Source organism: Aythya ferina (assembly GCF_964211825.1).
Source record: "Aythya ferina genome assembly, chromosome: 3".
NCBI lineage: Eukaryota > Metazoa > Chordata > Aves > Anseriformes > Anatidae > Aythya > Aythya ferina.
The window spans coordinates 11,722,106-11,737,193 of record NC_140298.1 but is presented as its reverse complement, the minus strand read 5'-3'; the positions used below and the strand labels follow the sequence as shown (position 1 = coordinate 11,737,193).

Here is a 15,088-nt window from a genome sequence, read left to right as displayed (position 1 = left end):
TCCCGTATGTGTGCTTTTGCTTCCCTTGATTCTCCCCATTTCAACCATTGTCATAATCATTTAATCTCCCGTTATGCAACCCGAATGTTGCTACACATTTATTAGCAAACTTACTGTCAGACTAGTAGTAATGCTCTAATTTACACTTCCCAAAGCATGGAAATTTCTGTGTAAGGCTCCCTTCTTTTTCCCTCCTCCCCTTATCCCGGGGTGCTCGTGCAGCGCAAAGCGTTGCAGGAGGCTGAGATGCGTGAACGATAAGTGCCGTGCGCATTGCAACACCTGGACGTGATCAGACTTGCTGAGGATGATGTACAGGGCTCGAGCCTGAGTTGTCTGCGTTTGTGCTGGTATTTGGCTGAAGCCTTTCCCCATGGAGCTCCTCGGGGTTGTCTGATTAATCTCGGTGCCTCCCCCAACCCAAGTAGAGCTGTCGGTACCTTCCCCAAAGCCCCTTCTGACAGCACTGGTGCTCCTGGTTGAAAGACTGCAGTCTTCTGGGGCACTCTTTCCGTCTAGATGTTTCCTGGTGCTGTCTGCAGATGAGCGTTTGGGATCACGAACAGCTCATACCAGAAGCACGTTAAGCATTGCATCATCCCGGGACCAATTTGAGAGCCTTTCTTTCACGAGCGCTTAATTTTATTTAACTTAACCACATAAATTAAGTCCAAAGGATAACTCAAAATGGAGCTCTTCCTTCCATTCATAAGCTGTCAGTTCAAAGGCAGAACATCTCTTAAGGACCTTAATCCAACGGATATTAATGTATTAGGAACCCAGCGATGTCGTCTGTCTTGTCGCTGTAGAGTTGGTGATAGTTAAATAATGGATTCGTGATTTGAAGAGTGTTGAGAGATCAGTGAATCACGAATCCACCTCTCCGGTACTGCCCTGTTCCTTGCCATAGAAATACCAATTCCGAGCAGTCGGGAGTCCCCGGAGAGTTGTCTGTTCAAGAAAACCGAGCTGTCTGTCATCTGCATACAATACTCACTGAGCGTTACGCTCGTTATGTAGCTAATGGTACATGTTAAAAACCCTTTTCAGTTCCTTGTGTCGCCATATCGTAGCAGCACTTTTTCTCCCTCACCTGGTGGGGATGGTTTCTCTATTTATCACCTGCAGAATGGGTTTCTTGAAGTCAAAATAAGCTCTCACCACAGATTGTCAAAGCTTTCAACAATATATTTAGCGTGGAATATTTTGGTCAAAACATTTACTTATTTTTTTTTATTCGTCTGACAATTTAGTTCTTGTTTCAGGGAATTCAAATCAGAAAAAAATAGCTGCCGAATAAACTCCGTGCTTCTGAACATTAGGCAATTTTTTACAATGTAGTTTATTGCGTTAAGGAAAAACCCCTCTCTCTGCAGATGATACGCTAACAGAAATTTCATTCAGAATTTTATGAGGTAGATCCTGGGGATTGCCGAGGAGTTTTACATGTGTAAAAACGAAGCGCAGAAGAGCCGACTGCTGCGTGTTGCTGTAACACCCCTAGAACATGGCTAACGCCCAATTACTGCGTGCTTAGACTTGGATGGTAATTACAATTGAGCTGTAAAATATTTTGACAGTTTCCAACTGTTGTGTGGTTATTAGCCAGCCATCATATGGGAATGAAGCACGGCGATTTGAGTCTTTCTATATACAGATCTGCTTAAATACAGACTTGAAAATAAACAAGTAGCGTAAAGTGTTAATCAGCAGCAGTATTTAATTATTAGCAGCTTTTGTTGACTTCTGCAGGAGAGAATTCCTGTTTTCTGAAGATTTTGATTTCTCAAATGAGACTTGCCATACCTTTCTGCTTCAGCTTTTCATTTACAAGCTTTTACTTGTTGAGTGCTAAAAGCATAACCACACCAAATTTAATTTGTAGCATGAAAATGATGTGTGTATTTTTCAAGAGGATAGATTTGCCAGTGTGCGAGCTAGAAAAGCTCGTGTTAATTACGTATTATAAAACAAAAAGGATATTTTCTTTTAGCATGCATTTTTCCTTTTAGCTGCACAAGTCCTACCAATTAGCAAACTTGGAGAGTGTCAGGATTCCTGGAAAAATATAGGTTAAGCCAAGTGGCACTCGAATCGCTGCTACTTTTACATGTATTTTTATTTTGAAATGAAACTCATAAAGCAGAAATATTCAAAGTGCATGCAAATTGAGCTCCAGATTGTGCCGGTCTTGTTATGTTCATTAAGCTATTGAATCCTTGAGCAGCGGCTGTTATTCCGTGGGGGCTATTCACAGCACAAGGTGCTATTCAATGAGGTGCAGATAGCTATCTGCCTGCACGCTGCTGAAATGATGCTTGTTCCACTGGGCAGCTAAACCAGGAACGCTCACGTCTGCCATTCCTTCGTTTTTCACCTGTTATTTCATAATATTTTGTACACTTTTTTTTTAGGAAAGGGGAGAAGGAAGCATCCTGGTTCTGGTGGGGAATTATTCACACTCTGTCATCCTGATTTTTGTGCAGAGGGGAAGCCAAAGTGCCAGGCTGGGATATCTCTGCTGTGACTGAGAGACGAATCCTGACAATTTGGTTACCAGCATTGCTCTGGTTTCACTATTTGCCCAAATACCCGATTTCACCAAACTGTGATCAGGTGGTTACTGACTGACTAACGTCCTGGGTTTGAACTGAACCAGGATTCTTGCAGATGAAACAGACCTGCTAATGTATCCGAGGTTTTACAGTGTTTGTGTGACTTGCTGCATTTGAGGCAGAGCCTCGTGTTAGGGACTGTTGAACTTCACCTGCTCAATTAAATCTAACTGAGACATGTGGAGGAGGTAGGTCTAAAATGCATCTTAAAAGATCACTTGGTCCTTTTGCTTGCCCAGCAGCAAGTTGAGCTGTGCTAAAAGAAAGATCTGTTCAGCCTGTTGTTAAAGACTTCCAATAACGAAGCATCCATGGCTTTCCAAGGCAGTCTGTTCCAGTGCTTCATTACATTGTCTTATAGACTGCTCCTCCTAACGTCTGACCTGTTACAATTAAAGCCTGTAAATTGCTTTTGGTAATCACTGACGTGGAGGGCAGAGGGTTTTGTTTCTTCTTCAGACTCTTACACGCTTGCAGACTTACCATGTTCCTTTCCTGTATCATCTTTTCTTTACCATAAATGACCTAAATTTGCTCCAGCTTTCTTCAGGGGCTGTTCTTTTCTGATTTTTCTTTGGCCTCACCTCTCTTACACTGTGTCACGCAGAACTGGATGTAAACTTGCAGCTGCAGCTTTATTGATGCTGCGTGGAGAGGGAGAGGCAGTGCCCGCATGTCTTGCGAGCTTTCCTCCTGTCTGTACATCTCAGTGTGGTGTTTGTCTTTTTCACAACAGCCTGATGTTGTTGACTTACGTTCAGCTTGAATACACTGTTTCCCCCACATCCTTTTGTCAAGAACTGTTACCTAACCAGTTCTTCCTCATCCTGCATTTATGTAAATGATTGCTCCTTCCTATGTTGCACTTGTACATATTGAATTTCATCTTGTTTTCTTCAGACCTTTCCTCCTTTCTATATGCTCAGCGTTCTCCTAGTGCATTTGCTGTCCATCCCAGCTTCGTGTCTGGTGTATCGCCCACCTTCCTAAATCAAACTTCCAGTGCCAAACCCAAGAAAGACATTTGCAGAATCCCTTTTAATTCGTAATGCCCAAAATCATTTAAAACTAGTACTGGTTGTAGTTTTCCTGTTCTGCACCTGTGCTGTGCAAGTCTCATTAATGCCTCATTTTCCTTGCTTCCTCACGAGAATGTCTCAGGTGAGAGGACGAAGAAGGCACCTACAATCACTGCGGGTCACCTGCTGCTGCTCCCCTCCCCTGCCCACTTCCCTGTGACTACAGAAACTGGACAGGTTGTCGTGATTTGGTGCTGACAAATTGATGTTTGTTCCTTGTCTCCTCTTTAACTTTCACACGCTAACAAACAACTTAATTATTTGTTCCACCTTTGGCTCATTAGTTTGTTTGCATTCCTCCAATTCTCTCTCTCTCTTTTTTTTTTTTTTTAGTGCTTTTAAAGGCTGGAAGGGAATGTAGGATTTTCCTCCTCGTATAGTTTCTCACCCATCTCGTTCCGGTTTTCAAATTGATTATTAATTTCAGATGCTGTTTCAGATTGGCTGTTCCAGTAGCCTGAGATTACATTAAACATGTGTAGCTGATCTGAAGGCTTCTGGCTTATCGAAACTGTTTCCACACCTGGCAGAAATCTGACCTTTTTGTGGCTGCTGTTACTAATGCTAGTCTCCAGCTTGCATCTGACTATAGTAGAATAAAGACTGCTGGAGAAAAAAGAAAGGTGGCGAGCATTTCAGATGGTTCTGGATCATCCGTGTGCATCTCCTTACCCCTGAGTGGTGAAGCAGCATTGTAATTAATCTCTGTCTTGTTACTGTTCCCATAGGTGGGCTGCTGATGCGGGGGTTTAGCAAGGCTAAAAACCGACCTGTTTCTATTAAACTCCTATGCATTTATAGCAACCCTAAGGAGCTTCCTTGAGAATAGCCATCTTTATACTTCATCTAAGCTCATGGACTCCAGCACCTAGTGCGAGCTTGGGGAAGATGCTTATTTTATTCTCACCCTCAGCTAAGAAGCATTGCCTAGGCTTCAGAGGCACCACATCGGGTGTCTGTGTCAGCAAAACCAAGCTCAAGAATCCCGAGTGCCCCAAGCCCCTCTGAAGGCAGGTTGTTTTCCTTTGTTAGAGAATACCTGTGCAAATCTGGCACGAGTTGTGTTCTCGAGTATTTGAAACAAAGATTTCTCATCGGCCAAAACTGCTTCTTCCCCAGGTCTGCCTGTGGCTGTGCGTTAATACAAACGATGCAGTAGGTTTACAAAGTATTTTTCTCTAAAATTCTGTGGAGCGATGCCACCGTAATGCCACAACATCAGGCGGCTGCCTGCAAGAACGATGTCTGTCGAAGTGTTCAGAGGAGTGGGAGAATGACTTGCATTTATGTAATGGCTCGTGTTAAAAAGAAAGCAGCAGAAATTCCTGCAAAAGCAGCAAGAGTTCACTGTTTTGGGGAAGAATTGGCAGCGGCTGTCATTTTTATTTTGCCTTGTGCTTGCTTGTTTTAAAGTTTGCCTTGTGCTTTCTTTCAGAAGAGATTCCTGTGACCTTTCCTGACAAGCTCTAACACTTCCATTGTTTGCTGCAGGCCTTTGAAATGTGGCAGAGATAGCCTTGGGCCCAGGGAGGTGCATTTTGCTAGTTCAGTTCCCATTTAACAAAGTTAAAAGCTTTGAAAATTGCTATTCCTCATCTGTGGTTTGAGTTGCTTAACTCTGGCGAGCTGCCCGAAACCCTGCACCTTCCCGTGGTGGCCGAGTGCCAGGGACTGTGAACCAGCAGCATCCTGGTAGCCCAGCTGGGCTTTCAGCACAGATTACCCGTGAGCCGAGGCCCGGTCCTGCATGCCACTGGGGCAACTGGAGAAAGGAAGGTGGCCACAAGGAAATTGCCCCTCTCCTCAGAGCAGGAAAATGAGGCCCCATCCCTGCGTGCAAGCTCTTCGTGCTGGTACGATACAAACGTGTGTAATCATCAGAGAAGGGGCTCAGCGTTCAGCTTAGTGGTATGAATTATACACCTTTTCCTCTTTTTTTTTTTTTTTTTTAATTGAAGACATTTCGTTCAGGACAAAGATTACGTGACCTCAGGGAAGAGAAGCTAGGCAGGCCTCAGCCGGTCCTTTATAATGCTTCAATCTGAGGAGGAGCTTGCTGTGACTTTTTCTTTGCTTGGCTGTGCTGACCATCAGGTGAAATGACTTGCACATAAGTAACCAAATCCATTACAACGTATCAGATTAGTTTCTCCTTTACCAGCTAATTAACATAATCTTCTTCTTGCCATCAGCTAATAAATTTGGGACTTCTTGACCCAGTGAGTTAGCTGCCCTCCTTCCTTCTGCAGTGCTGCTGTCCTCTGTGAGCAGCGTTCGCAGGGGGAGGTAGTTGTGGGTAGTTGCTCAGGTTGAAGCAAACAGTCTGTCTTGTTCTTAATTAATTCCCAGGAGCAGACAGGCTCTGGGTCCTGTTGCCCGAGTGAGGAAATTGTCCGGTAGGTGATGTGTTGTGGTTTGTGGTTCTGAAGGTTTAGAGTTCAGTTCCTGATTTTTTTTTTATCCTTTTAATCACCAACAATGAAAACTGAAAACCCTGATGTTAAAGATTATGCTAAGAAAAAGTTACTTAATTACTAGACAAGGCAGAAGCTGAAAGAAGGCTACCAGATAACTACAAAAATTCCAAAATTCAGTTCTTAGGCTACCTTAAATCCAGCAATTCAAAGCTCTGTTACTGTAATCTCTCCCATTTTTGTGCACTAGAGACAACCTACAGGCATATATGAGGGAGGATGGTCACTTCATTTTGCAGGAGCAATGCCCCAGAGAGCCTGCATAGAGCTCATGACACAGAATGCGTGTGTGATGCTACGTGAGCTGCCTGGACCCGTGTTTGAGCTGCCACTAACGTGTCCCTGTCCCTGGGGTATCCAGGTCTTAAACTTCATCTTAACTTGTCTGAGTCTGGAAGCTGGTTTTGTGTTTTTTTTTGTGTTTTTTTTTTGTATTTTTTTTTTTTTTTCTGAGCACTCTCATTTGCTTCGGGATCAGGACGAAGAGCGGTTGCTTTGCTGGGATGCGTGCACTGGATTCGTGTTGAGTAGCATCTTGGAGTTCTCATGATAGTTAATTCTCCTTATTGTCTCAGTTATTTAATTTCAGGCTGTTTCCCTGTTTGTAAAATACCAATCGTGAGTCTGTATTGTGTCAGTAAATCCGTCGACTCACTGTGGAGTGCCCTAATGTTAAGTTGGACTCCTGTGTTCGACGCAGGGCTTGCATTGCGCTCCTTAATTGAAGCCACGCACTGTAAGTTAAGAACAAGAAGATACAACAAGCATCAACTTTTGACCTTGAACAGTGAGATAGATAGGGACTGCGTGAGAAGAAGCTGGAAGTGATGAGTAGAATAAAAAATGCCATCATAATGTTTGTTTGTGGGTTGGACAAACAAAAGTTGTGTTGATCAAACTAACTCAAGCATGAGGGACTTATTAAACATTGCAGGCTGCGACCAGAAGCGATGGCATGCTGAAGGACAGCCATTATGCCTATGATTCAGCCATGTGCAGCACAAACTGTGCGAGTTTAGGTAAGAAACAGGAAGGAAGAGTGGCAAACAGGACAGAGCTGTGACTACATGGCAGAGGGAATACAGTGCTGGGGTCCTGGGCTGGGTGAGCTATGTGATGGTGTGCGGTGTCTTCATCGGCTCTCCCGTGGGTCCCAAGTGCTCAGGTAAACCCGACGTCCTGCAGCTCGGGCCATGGGGCCACACTGCCCAGCCACCTCCAGCTGAAGTGTACTGAAAGCACTAAAGCCAAGTAACGCCGCCCACTGCCTCTCCAATTATTTGGAGAGGCAAATGAAGGGAGATGAAACTTTGCAGGAAGTTGTTCCGTTCCCCAGCACATCGCTGCTCTGTGCAGTGCTGCGAGCAAGCACCTGCTGCAAATCAGGTCGAATTATGAATTGAATTATGATTCAGAAAGCTACAGAAGAAGAGAAGAGAACACCGGGGCAGCTTTGATTGCTTTCTTTTCCTTCCCAGACGGTGCAGGTCCACCATTCTCGTTGTCTACAAAACTGTTTGTTGCATATCCTGGCATTTTAGATAGCAGGTACTTTTTGCTGCTTTCCTTTTCTTTTCCCAGGTACAGTTAGGAAAAGCTCTTTCCAGCCTCATGCCTCCCAAAATACCTAACAGACAAGGGGAAACTCGTAGGGTGAACTGATTTCACCTGCAAGGGAGACAGCAAACTTGAGGCACGTCCCAAGGATTTCACCTTTCTCTTTACCTGGCAAAACTTGCCAGGTTCAAACCTCAGAGCATCGTGTAGGGTCAGGCAGACGTCTGAATGTGCAGGTTGGGATTGAACAGGGAGTGACTTGCTTGTGCCAAAATTAAACCTGTAAAATCTTAGGTAATTAAAACCTTTTAAGATAAAAGTTTATATTTTGCTGTGTATCCACAGCAGCTGTGGGCACAATCAGAAGGACAGGGAAGGGAAAGTTTTGGTTTGGGGTTGTCAGGTACTAGAACTCCTACTACTTCTTTCTGTGAAACGTGTATTTTTTAATACTTGTGGTGCACCTTCTCAGCAGAAGAAAAAAGCAATGCCACTCGTATTTTCTTGTGACACTGAACCCATCGTAATGACCTGTGACTTAAAAAGCAAATAACGAGCCTAAATAAAGAGTATCTCAGTGCAGCTGGGTCATGGGGATGTTTTTCCATCTTTGGAATAAACGAGAAAGTTTTATTCTATCTCGCAGACTGGGTTTCCACATTCTATTTCTGTCCTGTTATCAGTCAAAAGTCAGCTTTTGACTTGAGCCTGGCCTGTTCATGGACTAGAATAAACAAAATTGAGAGCACGTTGGACTCTCCCAGGCCTTGCCAAAGGCATAAACTCATATTAAGTGAGCCAGCTTCAGTTTTAGAATACTTCCAGGCTAGGCCATTCCTTGTGGGTAGAGCCCTGTGTTGTCTGAAAAATAAAATCCTCAGGTACGATCCTGATGATACGAAGTGATCTATTTGACTGAAACGTGTTGAAGTGATTTGTGTCTGTTGCACTTTGTGGCATTTTTCAGGCCGCGTCTCAGTTCAGGCAAGTTCCCCAAACCTTGTCTGCATCCAGCTGTGTGCTGCACGCGTTGTCCCACCTAGCCGTGCGTTACGTTCATTTACCTTATCTCATGTTTTAATGGTTAAATTTTCAGTGAGCTAGATGGCACTGCAGCTGTGATACAAGTAAGGGAAAATCCCTTTTGTTTTGCTCAGTCAAATAAGGCATAGACTGTTGCCTGTACTTGTTTCTTGAGGAACCTAACTTGTTTGTTGATTGTTTGCAGGTCTTCCCTACGCTGCTTTCAGCCCTATCTCGATCTTAGCTTCCTCTCCTCCTGCACTTAATTACCTTTCCTAGCTTCTCCTCTCCACTCCTTTCCTCTTCAGGGAGCTGTGTTCATTAATATAAAACTCAAACCACACAAGTCTTGCACCCAGATTCCCACAGCTACTACGTACTTTTTTTCCTTGCTTCTCTCCAGGACTCCTCCGAGCATCTTTCTCTTCCAGGCTCCGGTGCTGCCCCTTGCTCTCTTCAAGCCCCTCCACGCCGTGCTACCTGTCACCGACCTCTGGAGAGCTGCTGAAGCCAAGCCCCCGATATCTTCACCCTGGCTGCTCCTTGTGTCTCATACGAGGGCTTGGTTCATAGCCCCATGTCCCCATCTTGGTTGTTTTCTGCTAACCAGCGGTGCACCTGGCTCCTGAGAGCAGCAAACCAATTATTTAAATGGTTGGAGACATAGAGGCGCAGCCTGATATTTAAAGCTCTGGTCCTCTTGTTAATGGTCTGGTGGGATAATCTCCCCAGGGGAAAAATGCATACGATATAAAACATATTAATTAAGCTACCAGGACATGTAAAAGAGGAATGAAGTAAAGAGACTTCGGTGCTTCTGTTGACTGTGAAACAAAGATATGGTGCAGCTCGTGCTGACTCCAGCTGGTAAATCCACCCACATGATGCTGCATCAGGGGCTGAGCTAGCGAGCAAGGGACCGGCTCTGGTACCTCTGCGTTCACCATGCAGTTAATCCCCAACCAGATAAAACTTGGTGGCATTCGAGGCAGTAACCTGCTTATCAGCGAGGGGATCTGGCAGTCTTTGTGGATAGCTGATGCTTTTTTAGTGGCGTTTCCAAATGAGTTCTCAGGGACTTGGGCTTTTGAACTTAAAACAACAAGTTGTGGCTGCTCGATGTTTACACCAATTGCATAGTCAGCTCTTTAATGAACGATGGAAGGAAAAGCTAACTCAATTTTCATTTCATTTCATCAGTTCTTGCTGTTCTTATAGAGTTAATATAGGCTAGAAAAAGCTGCTTGGTGGTATTTGGGTTTATTCTCAACGTGGGACTAATATGTGTTACCTCCAGGTATCAAAAGGCAATATTTTCCATAATGATGTTGCAAACAAAACAAAACTAAAAAATCCCTTTTGTTAACCCTTCTGAAGCAATGTCAGGTGCTCGTGCACGGTTTTGCCCTGATTAAAATATCTCCAGCGTGTCTTGGGTTCAGTGCTTTTATCATAGATTAAATAACAAAGGCTTTCGCTCAGGTGGTGAATAAGAGCGTAACATTATCATAATATTAACTTCACCTTTATCTGGAAAACTTGCCGTGCTAAATCTGGAGAGAAAGCGGTGTATAATTTCTGCTTTATCTGCTAGAGAAGGGAAAACTAAATTGCATTATGCACGTGCCGAAATCTTGCGTATTCATAAAGTACTTTGAGAAAATCTAAAAGGAAGTACAGCTTTGGGAAAAAAAGCTGCAATTTTAAACTTTTAAGGGATTGTAGTCTGGATTTAATAAATGGACAATTTGTAAATAAAACACTGAATTCAGCTAAACGTATTGATTTAACAATTTGGGATGTCCTTTGCTAAAACCTGGTTTTAAAATCAGTACCTGAAAAGATTCGTTAGATGTGCAATTAAGGCATTAGAAAGGTAAGGTTGCCTAAGGCCATTTCAAAGCTAACTAAGAAGTATTTAAATGGTGACTGGAACATTTAAGATTTCTGTGAAGAGCTTCAACAACAAGTATTAAGACTTTATAGCTGACATTGATTAGATTTGGTGAGTAGTGCAGTAGTGCTGGTTTGACAAAAGTGGCTCTGTACTTACAAAACTGTTAAAATATCGGTTTTCCACAGCTTGACAGCACTATTTTAATTATTTTCTCCCAGATGTATTATATATGTATGTGTATATATATATACACACATATATATAGGCACCAGGAAGATTTTAAATACTGTTGTAACTTAAATTTGGGGCTGGTTACTTTTTCTTTTTTTTTGGCTTAAGTATGTAAGGAGAAGAAGAACCTGATCTTTGTTGCGTCACTCTGAATCTGGAGTAACTGTCTGGAGGCTTCTAAATGATATTTGTTATTCTGATTAAAATCTGATGCATGGAGAACAGAAGGCTTATCGTGTATTGCTGCTTCTTCCCTATTTTGTATATCCCTGGTAAGATGTTAATTCAGTGTAGTTAGAGATATTTGTCTCATCATTAAAGGATTTGTTCACACCGATTTGAGTCGTTGACAGGATTAAGAAAAAAAAAAAAAAAATCAACCAACAAACCTTTCCAAACAAGGTACTGTATGCATATGTTCTGCTCTTTAAAAATCTCTTCAAAGTATACGTTTTGCACCCTCTAAATGAGTTGGCAGTGCGTCCATCTGATGGTAGGTGTGTTTATCAAACAGCTTTTTAGGGCTGACTGTCAAGACAAATGAAAAATGACTTTCCTCATTCTGTAAACGCTCTCCCCCAGCAGCAGGGAAACCATAAATCAGTTTGTCGCTGGCAGCTAATTGCTTAGCACTGCCATACTTTAGTCAAGTGGGGGCATCGTTGGTCTTTCACAAATAGGTAATATGGCCAAAAGGATTTACTTGTTAAACTTAAGTGGCTGTGATATAATAAATTACTTGCTCTATTTTTATCTTAATTTGGGGACTCTCTGTGTATAAGGTGCATAAGTAGCATGTTTGTGTATATATGCTTTTAATTAGATTCCATTGAAAAAACGAGTGGGCTCTTTTTTCTTTCTTTCTTTTATTTTTTTTTTCCCTCCTCCTCTAATTCAGACTTTGGATTTGTGTCAGTCAAATCATTCTATTTAATTACATCTCAGAAGTTTTGAGAAGTGACTATTTTTGTAGTGAAATGAGGGCGTGTTTCTTGAAAACCTCAGCTGCAATTACTGGGTTCTCTCCCCAGCTCTGTGGTAAACGCCGAATGCCTGCCATAGCATTATTTTTGCATCGTATTCCCTTGCGATTCTTTTCCTGTGCTACCCAAGGCTGTTCCTGAAAGTGACAAAATACCTTTTGGGGGAATGGTCGGCAGTAGGCGATGATGCTTGGTAGAAACCACCGCCGATAGGATTCTGTGAGCGAAGGGGTTTTGTGGGGATGCCTTTACGTGACGGCGTTTGGGAAAGCTTTCCAAGGGTGTGTATCGCAGGCTGTGCGGGAGAAGGTTTTAAGGATTTAAGCGTTTCAGCACGGCGTTGCCACTGGTACAATCCTTGGCCTGTTCTCCTGTGTCGATCTGGAATCCCGTATATCTGCATCCTTCGGAGACGAGCGCCAAGGGCGACAACTGGGGATAATAACTTGCAATTTGTGTCTTTTGCAAGTTACAGTCATTGTAAACTGACAGCTGTGAAGGACCTAACCTCACATCAAAGGATACAGATCATCCAGTTAGGTCAATTAATGTTAATTCGCATCTTCCATTAAATTCTTTTATCTTCTCTTTTTTCTTTTGCAGCCAAGCCCAATACCAAGTCCCATTTTGGGGAGAAAGCCAAACGCTAGTCAGTCCCTGCTCGTGTGGTGCAAAGAAGTTACAAAAAACTATAGGGGAGTGAAAATCACCAATTTTACAACATCGTGGAGAAACGGACTGTCGTTTTGTGCAATACTACATCACTTTAGACCAGATCTAATGTAAGTTGTATATTTTCTGCCTGCATAACCTGACTGTCATAGAAATACGCAACGTATGAGTTTCCATAAAAGTTGAGTCTGTGTTTGTTTCAGGTACTGAACTGTTTTGCCCTTTTCTTTTAAACATAAAAATTCTTCTTTCTAAGAAAACAGATCTACAAATGCTCAAACTTTATGACCTCTTTGCTCTCCCCTGTTGCCTAAACAATTGTTTCTCCCCTCGATGTGATTTGTTTTTTCTTCTCCCTAATCTTATACAAAGAACTGACTTCAAGATGATTATGAAAATTGTGCTGGTGTTGAAATGAGATGAGAGAAATAAGCCTGTAGCTCTTTGTACTCTGACAAGGACGGATTACCCCATGGTAAATTTGGTTGTCAAGGCCAGCCTCCAGTCCCTGCCTTAACTTCTTTTTTAGATGGAAAGCTCCAGGCAATGAAACATGTCATCGGGGCTTGTTTGTTTATTTATTTATTTATTCCTTTAATTTTCCACGCTATTAGTTTTGTTGATTGAATTGCTGTGAAATTGCTAGTTACTCTATGATATTATTGCATGTCAAATTTTTAGATTCGGTTTGTTTTTAAAACTGCTGCTTTTATCAAATACTGTACATACCCACTGTGCCATTTTCCCCCTCAGTGACTACAAGTCCCTGAATCCTCAAGATATTAAAGAGAACAACAAAAAGGTAAGAACTGCCAGGAAAAAGAGAAAAAAAAGAAAAAAGAAAAAAAGAAAAAAAAAAAAGACGTAGCTTCAATTTTGGCTTCTCTGCAGGTTTTTATTAATTTTGGGAAAGTGAGGTTGTTTTGTAAGGTCATAACTGCAGCTCACAGAAGGTATTCAGCCTCCTGTGGCTCAAATCGGATGCATTATTGACTCCGGTTTGTCATGGTCTTTAACATTCACAACAAGTGCAAGGCTGGCATTAGGGTTTAATATTTCTATGGCCTACATTAACTGGAAAAGCCGATAGAAGGGCTGGGCGGCATTTTTTGAGCAATTCTCTTATTTTCTGACCATCCACATAATTAAAAAAATAAAAGAGCAATGTAACAGTGCTCGGGTTGTTGTGCATGAGACTCCTCTTGCTGTTGCTTTAGTAGGGCTCCGTGCATTGGTCACAGTCAGTGTTGCCTTGATGGTGATTTTTATTTTTTTAAGGATGAAATTTTACACTGCTTTGATACTGCACAGCCAAGAGAAGTGTCGGGTGCGGAACCTGTGCTTTTATGCAACACGGAAAGTTTAGGATAAAAGCGTTGAGACAATACCCGGCAAATAAACTATTTGCAGAGCAGTTAATAGCATTTTGCTGGGCAGCTGTTTGAAACCGCTTCTGATGACGTTGGGAGGCAAAGATATGAAAAGTTTCTCCGAAAGAAGCAGCGACTCGTTTGGGGACTCACCAGAAGATTTTTTTTTAATTTCTTCTTACCATTTTAGACACGTTACAGACTTTGGGATTTCCACATGGCCAGGGTTTGGCCGTGTTTAGAAATTATCATTTTCATGTTTAGAAATGATCATTTTCATGTGAGTTGCTGCTAAGAAAATCATTCCTGAGGATTGTGAAGTGTTTCAAGGAGTTTACTTCTCAGCGCTCTGATTTTATGTTTACAGCACTTTACAAATATTGAATTGAATTGGGAGGAAACTACAGTAGATTTTGAATGGTTTAATTAAGTTCAACACTATATAGGAAATATAACTAAAGAACATTGCATTGCAAGTATGTGGATTTTCTGAAAGTGCTGTATTAAAATTCATTTGTGTTTAGGGTAATTATATTTTAATGCGTCTGAACACTTACCCGTTATCAAGGAAGTTACTTGTCATTAAAATAGGGCTTAAGTGTTATAGATAATTAAGTATCTCTGAACTGCTCTTATCTAATGAGTGATTTGGCCAATGATATCCTTTTCATAATAATACAGGGGCTTCTGATGACCTAAGTGGATTATCTGTGACATCACTGTGTTTTCTGTGACCATGTGTTTTTTGTACTTCAAGTTTTGTTGGTTATACGGGCTAATTAAGCCGGATTATATTTAAAAAAAAAAGAAAAAAAAAAAAAAGGAAAAAAAAAGAAAGACTAGATTGTTAATTGAAAACGTTGGTGGCACAATCAGTCATCTTTTCTTTATGAAACCGTGATGGCAAACGGTGAACTTTTTAGCCCATCTCTCTAACCGGATCCAGTTCCCAGCACTGAAGAAGTACTGATTGTTGTTCTGCTGCAGTTTTTTTCTTTCATCACTTCGCAGCCCTCTGCCTGACAGCTACATTGAGTATCTCAGTTGCTTCCTGCAGATTTATTTCCTGGTCTCACACAGTTCTGCCTGATAACCCCGCGTGCCCTTGGTTGGAGTGAATGCGGCGCTGCCAACAATGGCTCCCTCTAAATTCCATGCAGATACGTAACACGGGTGACAACGATTCC

The 15,088-nt window shown here is 42.1% G+C and overlaps 1 protein-coding gene across 11 annotated transcripts in view; it reads left to right on the top strand.

The window, feature by feature from the left end:
- The window catches only part of EHBP1 (EH domain binding protein 1), a 208,708-nt gene that overhangs the window by 117,011 nt on the left and 76,609 nt on the right, over positions 1–15,088 (top strand). For all 11 annotated transcript variants that reach the window (XM_084512769.1, XM_084512768.1, XM_084512767.1 and 8 more), the window contains 2 exons: positions 12,463–12,641; positions 13,285–13,333. In XM_084512769.1, coding sequence (XP_084368895.1) covers positions 12,463–12,641; positions 13,285–13,333 — 228 coding nt within the window. The remainder of the gene's footprint in view (positions 1–12,462; positions 12,642–13,284; positions 13,334–15,088) is intronic.